Source organism: Diabrotica virgifera, chromosome 9 (genome assembly GCF_917563875.1).
Source record: "Diabrotica virgifera virgifera chromosome 9, PGI_DIABVI_V3a".
In the NCBI taxonomy this organism is placed as follows: domain Eukaryota; kingdom Metazoa; phylum Arthropoda; class Insecta; order Coleoptera; family Chrysomelidae; genus Diabrotica; species Diabrotica virgifera.
The window spans coordinates 67,604,017-67,623,625 of NC_065451.1; the positions used below are offsets into that span (position 1 = coordinate 67,604,017).

The 19,609-nt window shown below is 32.9% G+C and overlaps 2 protein-coding genes across 2 annotated transcripts in view; one reads left to right on the plus strand and one right to left on the minus strand.

Annotated features, from left to right (window-relative positions):
- LOC126892479 (protein NDUFAF4 homolog) overlaps nucleotides 1-4,367 on the minus strand; it is a 35,874-nt gene extending 31,507 nt beyond the window's left edge. The window contains exon 1 of the mRNA XM_050662012.1: nucleotides 3,988-4,367. Within this exon, the coding sequence (XP_050517969.1) occupies nucleotides 3,988-4,132 (145 nt within the window). The 5' untranslated portion in view covers nucleotides 4,133-4,367. The remainder of the gene's footprint in view (nucleotides 1-3,987) is intronic.
- Nucleotides 4,368-4,651: 284 nt separating this feature from the next.
- The window catches only part of LOC126892475 (serine/threonine-protein kinase Warts), a 124,024-nt gene continuing 109,066 nt past the window's right edge, over nucleotides 4,652-19,609 (plus strand). Inside the window, exons 1-2 of the mRNA XM_050662006.1 lie at nucleotides 4,652-5,191; nucleotides 18,997-19,371. Of these exons, the coding sequence (XP_050517963.1) occupies nucleotides 19,102-19,371 (270 nt within the window). The 5' untranslated portion in view covers nucleotides 4,652-5,191; nucleotides 18,997-19,101. The remainder of the gene's footprint in view (nucleotides 5,192-18,996; nucleotides 19,372-19,609) is intronic.

A 19,609-nucleotide genomic window follows, 5' to 3' on the forward strand; every position in this document is an offset into this window, starting at 1 on the left:
TCGAAAAGTCATTTTTTATGGAGATATTTTAAATATTTGTCAAATCCACCACATATTTGTATATTATGGTTAAGTATGATTATGGAGACTTGGTAATAATATGAACATTTATGTATGATTTACATTTTTAGGTATATTTTGGACCATATTAAAAAAGAAGCCACATCTCGATACAAGATGCCTTCTCGAAAAAATACAAAGAGGCAAAAAAGTTTTAAAAACACTGTGTTTAACTAATGGTACCGCAGTAATATTTTAATTGGAACATACACAAACATTTGGGGGTTTAAAAGAACAAAACCCCCATAAAATTTTTATGTAAACATATTAAACTATTATGTTGTATAACTCTAGAAGAAATCAATATTGCAATTAAGTCTTTAAAAAGTAGTGCAGCTATAGGTGTGGATGGGATTCCTTCTTACCTGTTTAAGGCGTATTCAGAAGTTCTGTTACATCCCCTACAAATGATATTTAATAAATGTTTAGAGACAAGCACGTTTCCGGATGCGCTTAAGGCAGGTAGAATAACTCCTATCCACAAATCTGGAAATACGAGTTTAATATCAAATCATCGTCCTATAACAGTATTGCCTTCTCTTTCAAAAATCTTGGAAAAAATTATGTACAATAGACTGTATACTCATGTTTCAAAAACTTTAATAGAAGAACAACATGGTTTCATAAACAAAAAATCAACTCAAACAAATCTGTGCATTTTCAGTCACTATATTGCTTCATTCATAAATAATTCTCAAGTTGATGTTATCTTTACTGATTTAGCAAAAGCCTTTGATAGAGTAAATCATTCAGTACTATTAAAAAAACTGAGGTCATATGCACTTTCTGACAAACTTATAAAATTTTTTGAATCTTACCTTACCAACCATACTAATGTAGTCAAATTTGGGAACTGCTACTCAGACAGTTTTATAACCAGGTCAGGTGTACTGCAAGGTTCCATCCTTGGGCCTTTACTTTTTGTTATGTTCATAAATGACATCACCGATTATATAAAATTTGCCAAGTTTCTTCTATTTGCAGACGATTTAAAATTATTTCTTACAACAAATAACGAACATGACTGTATTAATTTACAACAAGATATTCGAGGTATATCCACATTCTGTAAAAATAATGACTTGAACTTAAATGAGTCAAAATGTAAACTATTGACTTTTTCTAGAAAGCGAGAAATCATAAGAACAGATTATTTTATTAACGAAGTAAAACTTGAAAGGTTAACAAAAATCAGAGATCTAGGGGTGTTATTCACTAGCAACTTCTCCTTTAATGAGCACATTCTCAAACTAACTAATGATTGCTATAGACAGTTAGGCTTTATCCTAAGATCCAGTAAAGAATTTTATTGTGACACTACAATTAAGCTTTTTAATGCATATGTGAGGTCAAAACTCGAATATTGTTGTACCATATGGAGTCCCTCCACCATATCACATGGTGATATGATAGAGAGGATTCAGAAGAAATTTTTGAGGTCTTTATATCTGAGAATATTTGGGATTTATCCTTTTAAGGTTTCCTATAACTTGCAGAGAATGCTTTTTGACACTGTGTTATTGAGCGAAAGACGTAGAAATGCCCAAATCATTTTCATATTTAATATAGTTTATCAAATCATAGATTCTCCTACGATTCTTTCATTTATAAATTTTATTGTACCAGACCAAAGACTTAGATGTAGACACACTTTATTTAAAATAACTCCAGAATATGCAAACTCCCCCATGGCAAACTGCTTAATGGCAATGAACGATTTTATCGTGAGTGAAGACCTTGACCTATATAATATGAAAAAGAGTACTATGCTACATAAACTGTGATACCCTTATTTATTGTTTTAACATGTATTTATTTTATTGTATTGTATAAATTATTGTATGTTCTTATTACCTTGTATTGACCAACTGTGCATTTATAATTGGCATCATTGCTGTAAATGTGCAGTATAAATAAAAAAAGAATGTGTGTGTACTTTGTACGCACGTAAGAAGTTATACTTCTATTATAATATAATTTCAACGAAATAAATATACCTACTTAACAGTTACAATACAAAAAATTAACACTAATTACCAAAAATGAACCAAAACTTAACAATGCCAAATATTAAAAAAAAAAAAGAAAAAAGTATGAATCGTCCGGGATTTGAACCCGCAATCTCGCGATTTTTTGATCTCTGGTCCAATGCTCTACCAACAAGGCCATCAAGCCGCATGCTAGTTACCTTTCAGATATACATAATTATACATCACGGTGACAAGTGAAATATAAAAATAGATGTTTTATTATTTTACGCCCAAGGAAGACAAATCCAAAGACACAAAATTATAATAAAAAACCTTTTAAACCACCTTTTTCAAATTTCGCAAGTTGTATTATTAATATTAATGTAATTTTAAAGCACTAGTGCCTTAAAGTAGCATTTTTAACGCTCCTATGGAGTCCTAAAAATTGCATTTTAACACGTTTGTAGAAAAATATATTTAAAAACACTAATATATTCTTTCCACACCTTTTCTGGACTGATACATACATAAATTAAAACATTTTGAAGTATAACTTCAAAAATATAATATGAAAACTATTTAAAAAGGCAGTATAAGTATTAACTAACCTTTGTTGTTTCTCTTCCCACAAATTTTAAAACGCAACAACCATCCATAACCAAACCGTCAACCGTCCAAACCACAGCTGCGCTACAGCTGCCATATTGGATAATTTTTGACATGTCATTTGAACATCCAATCAGAACAAAGTTATAATGCGCATGCGCCCGGATCGTAGGTTTAACATATAAAAATTCACCCTCATATCGCGCATAAAGAAGTATAACTTCAATAAATAAATAAAAAATAATCCTCAACTCGATAAAAACTGCCTTATCGAAAAAAATACTAAGAGGCAAAAAAGTTTTAAGAATATTGAATGTAACTAATGGTACCACAATAATAATTTAATTGAGACGTACACAAAAGTTTGGGGGGGGGGGGGTTTAAGGGAACAAATTTCACTATAATTTTTCTTTAAGATGTTCCTGCCATAAGAATGCCACATATCCATTTTCAATAAAAAATCTCTAATAGTTTTCGATTTATTCGAAAAAATCGATTTCCATTCTGTAACTTCAAAGGGCTGTAACTTTTTTTATGTGCATATTTGTACTAAGGTAAGTTAGGTGCATTTGAACTATTTTTGGTCCCAGAATATGTGATTTAATTTATGGCCTGTATTTTTGTTACACCCTGTATAAATCGTCTATATAAATTAAAAATAATGAAGTAAAACAAAAAAACAATAACCATCTATTGCATAATTAAAAAAAAATGCAAATTGCATAATCTACCCTAGTCAAAGTGAAAAAATGTTTTTGTCTGATGAAAGTCGGTCTGGGTTAGCCGAACTTCCGGGTTATCGGAGACCGACTTATCGGGGTTCCACTGTACTATAATTTCTTAGTTATTGGTTAAGAAACTCTGCTATTGAATAATATGGTCTTTCAGATAGATAGGCTTTTGTCATTTTACGGAACTTGGGGAAAGATCTTGCAGATTTGTTGTAGAGGGAGATGGTTGTATAGTTTTTTTGCATAATATAATATAGATTTCTTTACTAACTCAATGGACGGGATCAGTAAATAGATGTTAAAAGTAGAATTTCAGGTGGAATAGTAATAATTAGCTCTTGCTGAAAAGACATGTAGATGTTTACGAATTAAGCAAACAGTTTCCAAAATATATAAAGAAAATAGTGTTAAAATCCTGTGATAGGTGTATCCCAACTTATCATACATGTATCAAATTAACATTCTCAACGTGAATGGGGCCCTTTAATTTGTTTTTGTATTGTATTATAATGTATTGTCAGCTTACACCACTATGTGTTAACAGTGTTTTTGAAAATATATATAAGTACATAGAAAATTAAAAAGTAAAAAAAGAAAATGTACAAATACTAGATACAAACCTTGCAACATTCTGTCATACTGATCCTGTTCTATTTTATGCCGAGGTGCAGGTATAGGTTTCGGTTGTGATATCACTTTATGAGCCCTGCTTTCCACATTAAAATTTTTTAATGGATTTTTCAGAGAGGAGTATGCTTTCCCCATAATTATTTTGTAGGTTATGGCACGTTATGTTATTATGTGTTTCATAATATTGTCATACTCAAATTCAAATTGTCTATGCTTTCATCTTTTATAAATTTCTACAGAAACCGGCTGGTTTTAATATAAATTTGTGACAAATAATTGGTTAATAAACATCAATCATGAATTTTTTGTTTCTTTTAATATGTCACGCCTCTCGCATACCTCAGTCTCTTTAAAAATAAAATAAAAGAAGGAGAAAGAACTACAGTAGTAGCCTTTTTTGTTCTAAAAAAAACATGAAATATTTTCTACCAGTGGCGTGTGTAAAAAAGGATTTTGGGTATCGAGATAGGTATACCGTAAAATAAATAACAAGAAATCTAAATTATATAAAGTTCTTTATATATAAATATGCGATATTTATCCTTTAAAAAATGAGAATTATTTTCTTTGGATTTATTACAGATATAACACATTATGAATTTTTCAAAAATAAATAATTCATTTTAAGTATTTAGTACCGCCTATGTCTTTAAATGTTGCCTGTTTTGTGGAATGCAGATAACCGTTGCCAAGGTAAGCGCGAAAAAATCACTAGATTTAAATAGCCGAAAAACATTTTATTAGTAGATTTTATAAAGAAAAATCATATACTATTTAATTAAAACGTGAAAATTTGTTATAATATGTCAATGTTTTATTACAAAAATTTGTTTTTGGAAAATTTATACCATAAAATTCCGATTTTTATTTTTCTGATGTTGGCAGATTCTGGAATTTGACACTGAGTAAAATGGCTGACAACTGAACCCTAAACTCGATCCAATTTTCTTTGTTTTCATTATATTTTTTCTTGTTTTCGTGCGTTTGAAACTGTTAAATGGATTTATTTCGTGATACATGTTTTAAGTGTAATAGTTAAAAGTGTAATATGGTATCATAGTGTCTTTAAAATTGCAATAAAGTGAAGAAGTGTCCTCAAAATTCACCATCTAGAATGAGATAGATTGACTTGACACTAAAATCTGTCATTCGAAGACTGCAGCAGATTCTAATATATTTTTGCATATCAGAAAGGTAATTTATAAAAAATGTGAAGGAATACTCCATAGATAAAAATATATAATCTTGCTGAACCAAACAGATCCTTTGGAATGTGTGCTGGTATGCAGATATCTATCGAAATTTGGCACATACTCTTCACTCTTCAGAATATTGTTGGAATGCAGCTTCTTATCATATTTATCGTATGTCTTTTAATTCTGAAAACAGAGTTAAATCTTACCAATGTTACTGCCCATGAAATTATTTTATTTATCAGTTAAAAACCACAAAGAATAACCAATTGATGCTTCTCTTAATAATTCTAATGAATCTGCTCAATATTTCTTGGTATTCTATTAGATTTTGTTTTTTCAATCCTGAAAGTTCAACATAGCTTCTTATGATATGAATCCTATGTCTGTCAATTCTGAAATCAGAGTTAAATCTTAACAACCTTAGTGCCCACGAAATTATTTTATTTATCAGCTAACAACCACAAAGAATAACCAATTGATGCTTCTCTTTAAAGAATCTGCTCAATATTTCTTCATATTCTATTAGATTTTGTTTTGTCAGTCCTGAATGTTCAAGATTTAGCCAATAGTCTTATTGATAAAAAATAAATTACATCTGCTTGTTAACATTATAAAGAATTATTGGAATTGTATCCTTGTGATAATATTCCTACTCAAAACTAAGGAATTTTCTTTGGTAACACAAGTGAATTTTTATTAAATTAATCTACAAATGTATATTAAAGGTAATAGAATAGATTAAATTCCCATTTATGGTAACATACCAAATCCCTTATATTTTGCATGTTATTATACCTAAATGTTGTAAACATATTTGAGATAATTATTTTATTCAAGCTAGCAATCAAAAGATTCCAAGTGTAGGTGACTCATCCTTAAAATATGCATGCACATGTCATGATGAAAACAACATTTTAAAGACTTGGCCAAACAAAGAAGCAACAAGTGATCCTAGTGTAAAATTAATAAACATTGTTAGAGAAGTCATAACCAATTTATATACAGTAGCAAACAGCAAGAAAAAAATTATATTTAAAAGAAATGCTAAATTGACATTCCTCCCTACTAAATTTATTTATTTATTTATCAAGGGGCAATCACCCAATTAAAATACAGTGTAAACATTAATCACAGGAGATTTATAACCTAACCTAAAGTAAATTTAAAAATTTTAATCATACAAACTAGGACCATTAAATAAATAATAAACATTAACAAAAAATGTACATAACTAGGATATCAAGTTATCACATACAGTTTTTAAGCTGAGCTTTAAATTCATTTGGAAAACTATAACAATCTAAACCCTCCGAATATTGGTTAGCAAACCTAGGTGTTCTGGACATGAAGGAGTTGTGTCCGTAGTTAGTGCGATGGAGTCTAATGTAAAAAGGTTGATTTAGCCTTGTTTGTCTACTGGGAACATGGATACTAATTTTCTCCAATAGTTGAGGACCAAAATTATTGGAGTGTAGTATATTATAAAACATTGTGAGATCCTTATGAATGTGTCGGATTTGGAGAGAGGTTATGTTGAGAGACTTTTCTATATTAGAATAGTTAATTTCATCAGCCCTCTGGTTTTGTTTAAATGCAACAAATCTTTAAAACTTGTGCTGAACTCTCTCAATAGCTAGAATATGGGTGTTATAGTGTGGAGACCAAACACATGAACAGTAATCTAGGTGAGGTCTCACAAGTGAACAATACAATACTTTTATGAATGGGATATTTAGAAAGTCTTTTGCACAACATTTGATAAACCCTAAAAGTTGAAGTGGTTTTGAGACAATAGATGAGATATGGGGGATGTAGGATAAGCTGGAATCGAGCACAACACCTAGGTCTTTTATCTGAGATACAGAGTCTAAAGGACAATCTTTAATAGTATAGATATGATTTGTAGGAGTTCTATTTCGACCAAAAGCCATTAAGTGACACTTTTTAACATTAAGTTCCATTCCTTTGCTATCACACCAATAGCTCAACCGATCCAAGTCAGATTGTAATTTTTGATAGTCACCATCATTCTCGATTTTCAAATATAATTTTAAATTGTCAGCAAACATTAGGAAAAAAGCAAAGTGGAAACATTAGGCAATATCATTAACATAGATATTGAATAGAAGGGGTCCAAGATGTGACCCTTGTGGCACTCCTGAAGGTACCTTAATTTCAAACGATTGAAAACCCTGAACACATACTATTTGTATTCTTTCAGATAGGTAGGATAACAACCATTCTAAAAGTTCACCCTAGATACCCAGACCTTTCAACTTATTGATTAAAATCTTGTGATTTATCCGGTCAATCACCTTTGTAAAGTCTGTGTATACAGCATGAACCTAGAATCCACCTTCAAGAGATTCCACAAGGAAGTCGGTAAATGTTAATAAATTAAGTTCAGTGGAGCGGCTAGAGAGAAATCCAAATTGCTGGTCGATAAAACAGCATTTTAAACTTGATGACAAATAGTCACAAACAAGACTCTCAAAAACTTTGGGAATACAACTCAGAATGCTAATGGGACAATAATTGAACGGTGGGCTACAACAATGTTGTAAGCGACAGAATCGAGATTATGCAGGAGATGAAAAAAACAAATTGACAAGCCATTTATGAACATACGGATACCAACATTGCGGTACGAAAAACTCAGGGAAGGCAAAATATTTTTAGCCAGATTGAAAGATGCTCGCATTGGTCTTTGGATATACAATAATATTGCATTAAAACCTCACTTTGACCCAACATGTCGCTTACAACATTGTTGTAGCCCACCATTCAATTGTTCACTTGAGACTTATCTCTAGATTTTAGTATTGGGGTAATAAAGCTAGTTTTCCAGTAGGCTGGGAACATTCCTGTCTTTAATGACAGGTTAAAAATGTGAAAAAAGAGGTCTAGAAAGTAAAAAGCTTAAGTGTTTAAGAAAAGAAGGTGGAAGACCATCTGGACCTGGTCCCTTGTTGCTATCCAAAATGGAAAGTTTTTCATATATGTATAGACGAAATAGAAATGCCAAATTGAGATATAGTAAATTGTGATAAGTTGATGTCACCAGAATCTAAAATATTATCCTGCAAAACACAATCTCTATCACTATAAGTTTTTGAAAAGTATTCAGCAAACAAATTAACAATTTCTGTACCACTAGAACCAGTGATATTATTATAGTGTACAACTGATGGTATATTAGGTTTGCTATTTTTATTACTAACAAATTTCCAAAAATTTCTAATATCCCTGAGAGATGATTCAGTTAATGCAATGTAATCACAGTAACATTGTTGTTTTAAGCGTTTACATGGAGCCGTTAATGCAGAAAACTCATTAAAGAGAGTGGGGGATTTAGTTCTCAGATATTCTTTGTGAACTTTCTTTTTCTGAATAATTGTAACTTTGAGATCTGGAGAAAACCACACCGGAAATTTCTTTGCTGAATACTTTTTAATAGGAACATAAAGATCAATTGGTAAGTATATAATATAGTATCTTAAAAAATACTGATCATGTCATCAAGAGACTTATTTTTAAACAAATTATCCCAATTAAATTGAGAAAGAAAACTTGTAACATCTAGGACGTTCATTGCATGGAAGTCTCTATAAAAAGTGTCACCAGTCAGTCCAGGGTTGTTACCACATGATTCACACTTAAATTCAAAAGATATAGGTGGATGATGAATATCCAAAGGAAGTAGGACTATCTCTGCTGTTGATATCTTAGCTTCGCCATCGTCCATGAAAATCAGATCCAGCAAATTGTTGTGTGCATTTTTAACGGAGTTGACTTGATAAAGGTTATGGTATGAGCATGAAGCTGAAAGAATCTGTATGGATTCAACTTCACGAGGTGAAGCTCCTGTCAAAGGGGTACCCACTGAAGACATTCCATCCTTGGACCAGTTACAGTAAGGAAGGTTAAAGTCCCCAAGGATACAAAGCTTGTGATCCGGATTTTCATCCGATAGTTTCTCCACATTCTCCGTAAACTCCCAATATTTCTGTGGTTCACTTCGTGGTGGAAAATAAGCAGTAGCAATGGTGATCTTATTGCTTCCAACTTCAATTTTAACAAACAAATGTTCAACACAGTTACTTTCTAACAAAACTTTGCTAGATATTGTTTTACGGACAGCTATAAGCACCCCACCTCCACGAGAAAAAATTCTTGTTGATAAAGATCTATCCTTTCGATGGATGTTGTAGTCAAACATTTGTAGTTCAGAATTGTTAATGTCACTAGTCAACCATGTTTCATTTAGCACTATAATGTCGTATTGTGAGTATGATATATTCTCATAGAGTAGATTAAGTTTTGTTCGCAGACCTCTGACGTTCTGAAAATAAGCAGGTATTGACGAAGTGGCTTGAACTTTTAATTCTGTTGATTTTCTATGTTTTTTGTGAGCAATTTTGGTATACCTTTTACATATTTTAGAATGAGATTTGGTTCACCCTTACGCTGCCTTTCTTTAAGTTCTGTTTTCAGAGAATTAACCTCTGCATGTTGTTCGTTAGTAAGGTCAGCCTCAATAAATACTTTTAAGCTTCTATCGAGTCTTCTTTTGTTCCTCATGATTGAACGAACAATCTCAGGAGACTCAAGGGTTAGGCGTAATGATTGATGTACATTTTTATTGAGTTTCCCAATTCTGGCTGAGCTCAGTATGTTGACTGGGGAGTCTGACAGACCCAAGAGGATGTCATTGGCTCTAGGTAAGTCGTCTTCCTCACTGTTTTGGATTAAATTAAACATCATTAAGTTACATGCTCTCTTTTGCCTCTCAGATACTTCAAACATCACATTATTATTTACCACTGGTGCAGTATTCCCGGAGGCACCCTGTATAGACGATGAGGTGGTGGAACTTTTAATAATGGAAAGATCCTTTTTAATATCATCAAGGCATGATGAAAAACTAGTTCTCATACTCTTAACTTCGTCTGCTATCACACAAACTTTATTCTCGAGCTCCTTGATTTTCTGGCTGTTGTCAATTTTGACCTCACTTAAGGCATCCTCCAGGGCTCTGACTCTGTTATCAAGACTTACTGCTGACTTTATTACCGACACACAATCTCCACAAAGGTAAGGAAAAATCCGAGATGATAACACGAGGCAATGAATCTCTGTTTAATTGAGAAGGTTCAATTTAATTTAATTAAATTGAGGTTTATGTAAAAAATAACAAAAAACATGAAGCAAAAAGTGACAAATTGAATGAATAGGGCTTTTCATTCAGAGTCATTTGTTTCGAGCTCCTGTCATATGTCATATAATCCGTGTATATTAATATTATACAATATACAATATAATATAGGTACAATATTATACAATACACAGATTATACAACATATGACAGAAACTTGAAACAAATGACAATCAATGAAAAGCCCTACAGTGTCAAACAATGAAACAATAAGGTAACTGTACTATAGTCAGTTCGCTAATCTCAGGTACAACTGTCTAGTAATTTTAGTAATGATTTTTTTGCTAGCTACATTTTAACAAACTTAATAGTGTAAGATAGGAATTTTTGTGTTGTATATTTCCTACTCTGGATCTCTCAAAATCAATCTCAGTTGAGCGAATTTACTGTAAATTAAATTTATTCCTTTCAGACCAATGTTGAGACATTCATAGTCTAGGAATCGAAGGTTTTCACCTCACAATTTTTACAGAATAGATCAATTTGCCTTGAAGATCTGAGAATAAGTAGTGGATAACCAAGAATCAAAATCTATATGATGCGGAAAGGCACTTTTACCATGGGGTAGTTGCCACCCCATCTGATTAAGATGAGCCTGTAGAACAACAGATTAGTGGGTACTAGTATACCTGTCAATCTAGTGCGAGAACTGTGGATACTTGTGCTCATATAATCAGTGTGTTATGGTTTTAAGGCTTTGCAAGACATCAACACAATGTTAAGTATCCTGATAGGTCATTAGTTAACACAATATATTATGCATCTAACCGAAATCAGCAAAATCTAAATGTACAGATAGTTGAAGATGACTTAAACCCGATTTTTTCATAGACAGTTATAATTAATATTTAGCGTTTACTGACTACCAGCCATGAGATCAAGTCAATGTTCTCTACTTGTCTTATATTTGTTATATCTGATATGCGGGACAAGTTTCATGTTAGCTAATGTATTTTTTATGTCTCAAAAACTTTTCTTTAGTTCTGGACCATGTTACGGGGGGAATTCCACTATTCTCGCACATATCCGCCACTGTTCAGTATTCTACAGATAAGGCGGAACTGCAGCTTTGTTGGTATTGCATAACTGTGAAGCATTCATGAAAACATGATAATTCTTATATTGCTCTAGTAGCACATTTTATATCGTATTTCTTTAGTTTTCTGAGGACATTCGGAGGTTTCCTGAAGACTAAAATACGATGCATCTATTTTTGACCACGAATTCATATACAAGACGCAAGTATGCATGAAGAAGATGATCTCTCTTCTCTCTCTGGTCTCTCTTCTTCCAATAATAAATATTTAGTGTTTACTTGACCGTGAATTAGTGCACTTCACGTAAACCAAGCACTCGAATCCAATAACTTCAGAAGGCTGTAGCTTGAGAATGGTAGTTATTCAAACCTAGGTCCCATGGACTTTTTTAATCTACACATCGAGAAGTAGCATTGACCAAACTTTCGTTAAATTTGACAGGGACCACTTTTCCATAAACAGTGTTGTGGGGTCCTTTTTTATTATATTTTGTCTGCAAAAATTGGTAAAAAAAATAATTCTGAGCAAAAATGTTTTGCAAATGTTCTGAGCAAAAGTTTTTGATTTATTTGCTATTAAAAGCATTAGTTTTATATAAAAAAATCAATGTTTTTAATCAGTATTCTGCTAATAACTCAAAATTATTCCCTTTATCAAAACAACTCTAATTAACAAAAATGTACATTTGGAAAAACTAAACAAAATGTTTTTTTAATTTTCTTTAAGACTAATAGTAACTAGGCTATACTTTATTATCGGTTAGCTCTTCTTCGTCAAATGCTAAATTATGGAGTTTCAAAGTCAAAAGACAGAAAACTATACATTTTGGAAGATAACTTATACAAACGATTTAAATGTTTAAAAGGGTCTATCTTTAAAAATAAAATAAAGTCTCTTGCTCAAAAATTGAGTGACTTATGATGAAAAGAAAGTCAGTCATTATTTTTTTCAGCGATAAAGTGAAAGGAAATAACCTAATTACTAGTAATTACCACCCTAATTAAAATGAGTCGTTGGCCTTATTCAGTCTTCTTTATTTATGTATTATTAATAGATTGGTTTGAGTGGCTTAGAATGATTAATTCTTAAAAAAATGGAGTTAAGAGCAAATAACGAATTTTTGTAGTTTGGTAAAAAAATGCTCTTTCCTTCAAAATACAAAGATTAGCATCAGAGATACGAAAAAATGTTTATATATAAAATTGTAGCTTTTTTGATTCCCAAGAATTAAATCTTGTACTAATATGCAAAAACTACCTTTAGCAAACCTTCCAAAGTCTGAGTTTTTTAAAACTGAGGGTTTTACAAGGATTTAATATTAATAGCCCTAAGAAAAGCTAAAAATAACAAATCTCTAGGCGAAGATTGTGTTGTTACTGATGCAATCAAAATTGGAGGCACTTGTCTTCTTAAGAAAATAAAAAACCTTTTGAACATGTGCCTTTTGGATAGTAATATCTCGACAAATGGCACAATGCTGAAGTAATTCTATTGTACAAAAAAGGAGATCTCCATGAATTAGAAAACTACAGACCTATAAGCCTTCTTAGTCACTTATACAAACTCCTTACAAGAATAGTAACGAATCGTCTTGAGAGAAAACTTGATTTCTACCAGCCAATACAGGGCATTAAAACAGCATTAAAACGGTAATAGAAAAGACTATCGAATACAATCGACCACTTGTTTTGGCTTTTGTAGATTCCCATAAAGCCTTTGACACAGTAGAATTTGACAAAATTCTCGAAACACTACAATAATGCTGCATTGACTACCTTCTTCTTAACTCAGGCGAGACTCGTTAGTCTCTGGCACTTGGTCATAAGACCTTTGTACCAAACCCTGTTCTTCTACTTAAACTTTAATAAGTTCTGTGGCCTCAACGAAGGCCAACAGTTTTCATATTGGTAGTTTTAGGATCTCTTCTGGTTCAAACCTCATTTGGCCAGTGAAGTCCTGCCTTACATCACCTAGCACACTGCAATGGCATAGTATGTGTATGGCAGTTTCTTCTTCCATTTCGCCCTTTCTGCACCATGGTTCATTCACCTTACCTAGTTTGTATAGGTGATTTCTTAAACGGCAATGTCCAGTCACCATTTCAGTGACCGTTTTGATCTCTCGTTTGTTGAGGTTTATCAAACTGTTTGAGAGTTTTTTATCAATATTCTTGATTATTTTCTTAGTCGGGATTTGCCCTTGAGTGGTTCTCCATTTATTTTGATGATTCTTTATCAGTCTTTATTGAAATACAGTCTCATTGGCGTACTGTTTTTTTAAAACAATTTCAGCCCATTAGGCATACGCGCCCCAATGGTGAATATAAAATTCTTAGTTGTATGCAGTGCTGTTTTTGTAACAATATAGGTTCCGGTACGCAATGTTCCCGGGAGTGTTCATAAGGGGGTTCGCTTCGAGGAAAACTTTTTAAAAGCCTCAAAAAGGGCGTTTTAAACCTATTTGGGAGCAAGAAAAAAATTCAGGAATTGTCTATAATTTTGTTGTTTTTTTTTTGTTTTTTTGGCCCAAGAGGTACTGGTATGTGTCAAAAAATTATCAATAACTACGTCTTAAAACCCACCAAATTTCATTTGCATACCTCAACCGGTTTTAGAGCAATAAATAAATCGTCAGTTTGTAAAACAAATTTTGACACCCGGTATATCCGAAACGAAGCATTTGCGGACATATGTTTATAGAGCAAACTGTCATTACGTTTTCATATAATAATAATAATAGCGTTTATTGCCCAACAGAATCCATTTACAGGACAAAATATTACACACAAAAAATTAAATGAAATATTAGTAATTCATAGGTACCAATAACACATCAAAAATTTTACAAAACTATATTTGAATGTAAAGAAATAAATTATTAATCACCTAGACAGATCTTGGACCTAGAAATAAGTTGTTTTAAACTGCAGTTAAATATATTGCAGTAAATACTTAAGGCATTATAATAGCATGACGAATAGAGGAGAATTCAACATAAGGTTAGTTCTAGCTTGTGTATTTCTGAATGTAATCGAATTTCTTACTGGATAGGAACGTTAAAATTTATTTGTCGAAGGATATCAGGACTGCCAATGAGATTATGTAGTAGCTTGTACAGGAATATCTAGATTCTAATGATACTACGTCCAAACCGCTACATAACTCATTATTGCTGATACTCCTTCTAGGATATATACCATTAATTTTGTAAGACAAAAATTTTAAAAATTTACGCTGTACCCATTCTATAATTTGGATATGTACATCATAAAATGGTGACCAAATGATAGAGGCATATTCCAGTTTACGTTCCAGTCCCTTGTCATCCATAATATAAGGATGGTATATAGTAGACTGTTTCCTGGAATAACTAACTACTTTGCACTTATTGGCATTAAGATTCAGATGATTTTGCTTACACCATTCATGTACGCGGTTCAGTTCACTCTGCAGAAAATGACAATTGTTAAGGTCGCTTATCAACGAATAAATCTTTAAATCATCGGCATAACGTAAACATGGTGCAGAAATAGATTCACACAGATCGTTAATAAATAACAGGAACAATAATGGACCTAGATTAGAACCTTGTGGAACCCCTGAAGAAGCTAGGTACTTTGATAATTTGTAACCATTGTAAGAAACAAACTGCGTTCTATTTGACAAGTAAGACCTCATAAAAGTCACTGCATCCTCAGAAAGACCAAAGTGACAATTTAGAAAGCAATACTCCGTGGTGAAGTCTATCGAACGCCTTCGAAAAGTCAGTATAGACGACATCAACTTGACTTCTATTATCTAGGGCCTCTGAAATATATTGTGTGACCACAACAAAACCATGTTGGTATTGAGACAGCTGATTACGGGTTGTTCTCTTCATGTAGACCTACCACTTAAAGTTTGTCATACTTATTTATTAACACCCTGTATACACACATTCATTGATTCATATTCGACTCATGCAACCATAGGACATTTGCAAATACATAGATATAGATGCTTTAGATGAGCACTCAAAAATGACTTACCTTCAGGTCCAGCAGCGACTTGAAAATTACAATATTCAGCCAAAATAAAAGATGGAACATTGTATCCACTAAAAATGAAGTGAAGAGTGTAGTGTAAATATCGCTGCAGTGACATCGAACGGCCCATCTTTGACGTCGTGTCACAAACGAATGGACCTGGATACATTTTATTTGCTGTAATTGTTGTGTAGCGCCATTTTTACCCCGAGTTACAGTTATTATTAAAAATTTAAATAAACCCATTGAACGCCGAAATTATTATGTTTTCAAATTTTAAAATTTTACTTATACATAAATATCAGCAATCTGGTTCTTAATAAGGAAATATTCATGAGATTAATTTACATCTTTGCATTTTTTAATTACGACCTGCCCTATAAATCGGACACTAGCCGAGACAAAATCAAAAACGAAGAGATGAAGAGATCAGAAAAAGAACAAAAGTTAGTGGGGGACGAGGATAGTTATAAGGGGTCAAAGTCGCGGTTTTTATTATTTTTTGTGACGCTCATGATCGAGATGTGGTGCACCACATGATGGATCGAGTGCACCAAAATTTGGGAATACGTAGGTCATGACGTAACTAAGTAAAATCTCCTGGGGCGGAACGCTGCGTGGCCGACAAAGGGTTAGGGGCAGGCGTGAACAAAAATTATAAGGGATTTTTTGTGACGTTCCTGATGATCGAGATAGTGTACCTAAATTTGAGAATAAGTAGACCATGACATAACTAAGTAAAATCCCCAAAGGCGGAAACCAGAGTGGGGACGAGGGTATTTTTTTTTCTTTGGAGTTGTTTGACTACGGGCCCTTCAAGGCTCATTCGCTGATTCACCAATTTTGCTCATTTATTTTACAATATATTTTCCTATACATATCTACTTATAAGGGGCCAAAGTAGCGGTTTTTATTATTTTTTTTGTGGCGCTCATGATCGAGATAGTGTACCAAAATTTGGGAATAAGTAGGTCATGACGTAACTAAGTAAAACCTCCAGGGGCGGAACGCTGCTTAGGGGACAAATGTTGTGCTGCGTCACAAAAAAAATAATAAAAATTGCGACTTTGACCCCTTAAAACTACCCTCGTCCCCAACTCTGGTTTCCACCCCTGAAGATTTTGTTTAGTTACGTCATGATCCAATTACTCCCAAATTGTGGTTCACTATCTCGGATCACGAATGTCACAAAAAATCCTTTATAACTTTATATTCACCCCTGCCCCCACCCCTTTGTCGGTCACGCAGCGTTCCGTCCCTGGATATTTTACTTAGTTACGTCATGTCCTAGTTATTCCCAAATTTTGGTGCACTATGTCCATCATGAGCGTCACAAAAATAAATAAAAACCGCGAATTTGACACCTTATAACTACCCTCGTCCCCAACTCTGGTTTCCGCCTCTAGGGAATTTTACTTAGTTCTGTCATGGTTTACTTATTACCAAACTTTGGTGCACTATCTCGATCATGAGCGTCACAAGAAAAATAATAAAAACCGCGACTTTGACTCCTTATAACTACCCTCGTCCCCCACTCTGGTTTCCGCCCGTTGGGGAAAGTTATGTACACAACTAATTCAACATATCCCCATATAGTTTTTCCATATTATCACGAGCAAAATCCGCTTCTATCTCTTCGACTAAATGTTACAGTACATTTTCCCATATCCCTTATATACAGATGGAGTAAAGGTGTAAATACATTGTGAAAATTTGTGTAGAGTTAAACCTGGAAATATGGCAGTTGGGCCAGATCTCAAGCTAATAATATCAATATCACGGATATCTTTTTTTTTCTTCGCTACATATTAATTCTACTGAAATTTCAATACTTTTTGAAAAAATAAATAATAAATAACAATAATTGTGTACCAAGAACAACTTCTTATTAGATTATTTTTATTACAAATACACCCTGACTGGAATAGGAATAGACGCGAGCATACTTTCTTTGCCTCCTTTATAGTCAAATTCTTCAACAAATCTCTTACTAATTTTATGTGTATGTGTATAGTTATAATATAACTGAAAAACAAGTGCCCACTATACATAAAATTCGTAAGAGATTTGTTGAAGAATTTAACTATTGGGACCGAGCAAGTTCGGCAAAGTGACACCTGGTTTCTACGGCTCAGCAACATTATTCGCACTTTTAATTATATTGGCCAATTATATTAGTCCTGGTTACTGGATAATTGTCAAGGCCATAGTCCAAAAAAATAATGAAGAAAAAATAAGATTCAGGTTATGTTATTAAAACGTAAACAATTGTATGTAGTAAATAAAATTATTTATTAAAATGCAGTACCTACTGCAAGCAAAATACAATTAATTAAAGTTACCTTTATATAATAATTGCATATCATATCAATATTGTGGACCAATATACAGTAGAACCCCGCAAATCCGAACCCCGCTAATCCGAACCAACAGAAAGAGAAAAAAATTGAAAAAAATTTTTATGATACAGAGTAAAGCCAGAAAATTGAACAATGTAGGATTAATCCGACTTTGGCATTTACAATTTCTTTAAAACGAATATGTAGGTATTGTCGAAGCGAAGATCGGTGGAATATGCGCATTTTATCAATGAAATTCGATATTTTAAGATATTCCAGAAGCCGCTACAGATAAAATGTTTTAACGACCTATTAATCATTCAGAATTACTCAACGGATATTAGTACAGTTAAAATAATTAAGACGATAACCGGACAACATTGATTTAATGAGTACAATTTAGTTTTTTTACTTTAATGACAAAAAAGCAAGCCCATTAGCAGAACCCAATTAAAAATTATTTTGCACATCATATTTGAAACATTATTTGGTTGAAAAATGTCATTTTTGTTGGCAAAAAAAATATATTAATTTGTTTGGACTAAATTACAGTTAAATTACAGTTGTGCTTATCTTAAAAAGGATGTTACTATCAACATTCGCACAGTGTTGCCAAACTGAATTTTGTTATTTTGGGTGTAAATTTTTTCCACGGATCTCCGAGGGTACATTACTTTATACGTAGTGCTTATAAAGGTTAAATATTATAAACTTACTTCGGTTCCCTTGCAGTTAACTTAAGTCCAAAAATATTGTCCACGCTCTTGCGAGAACGTTTTGCGACTCAAAATCAACGACAACGAAAGCTTTGAATTATTATAATAGTTAGGCTAACTTTCGGATAATCCGAACTTTTTGAAATCCTAACAGGGTGTCCCCCCAATTAGTTCGGATTTGCGGGGTTCTATTGTATAATTTTTCTTCTTCAATGACAGTAGGTATGAAATATACGTCAATTTGACAATTTCAATTGACAATATGAATTATTTAAGAAAGTTGGCAATATTTCTCCGCTATTCTCGCACGATCGTTTCTCGTATCTCCTCCAAGTACTTGCACACCGCGAATAAAGGAGATAGAGAAAATATGCTCAAATCTATTCCTATTCTGGAATTCAAAAATATTCCTATCTATTCCTAGAGAATACTACGAATTAATTGCACTCTTAATAAAGTATTTTTGTTCCAGAAAAACTTTAATCTGTTGGATCTGTATCATCCTGGAATGTTTTATACTCTTTCTGCACCATTTGAGTAGATGTAAAAGCATTGTGAGCCTCGCGTGAGGCCCAGTATGGGCCAACAGCCTCGCACTCTAATCATCATGAATCCAAACACATCAGCCCGGTCTCCGGGCTACCATCAAAAAGCAATGGAAGAGATCCAGAATTCTCTGAGGCCATTCGCTAAAAGTGGCAGCGAGGCGATGAGTTCGAGTGCCGCCAGTACCATATCCAGTTTTTCGGCAACCAGTGGAGTTAGCTCATTGAGTTCTACATCTGGAGGAGGAGGGAATGTTAACGATAAAGATGTCATCCAGCTAAGGCAACTGGGTTATTCAGAGGTATGTAAAATATGATCTTTTTCTATGATTTTTAAGAAAGTTTTGTCCAAGATCCGAATATAGGCCAATGTGCTTGCTGGATGAAACATTTTTTTTATTAAATTTTATATGTAGACAAATATTTCGAGCATGGGTTGCCTATCAAAATCGTGTCATAGATATCTTTAAGGGGGGGCCGTAGGGGTTGAAATCAATATTTCAAGCACATTTTTTTTAAAGTATGGTAGAATTATTTTAT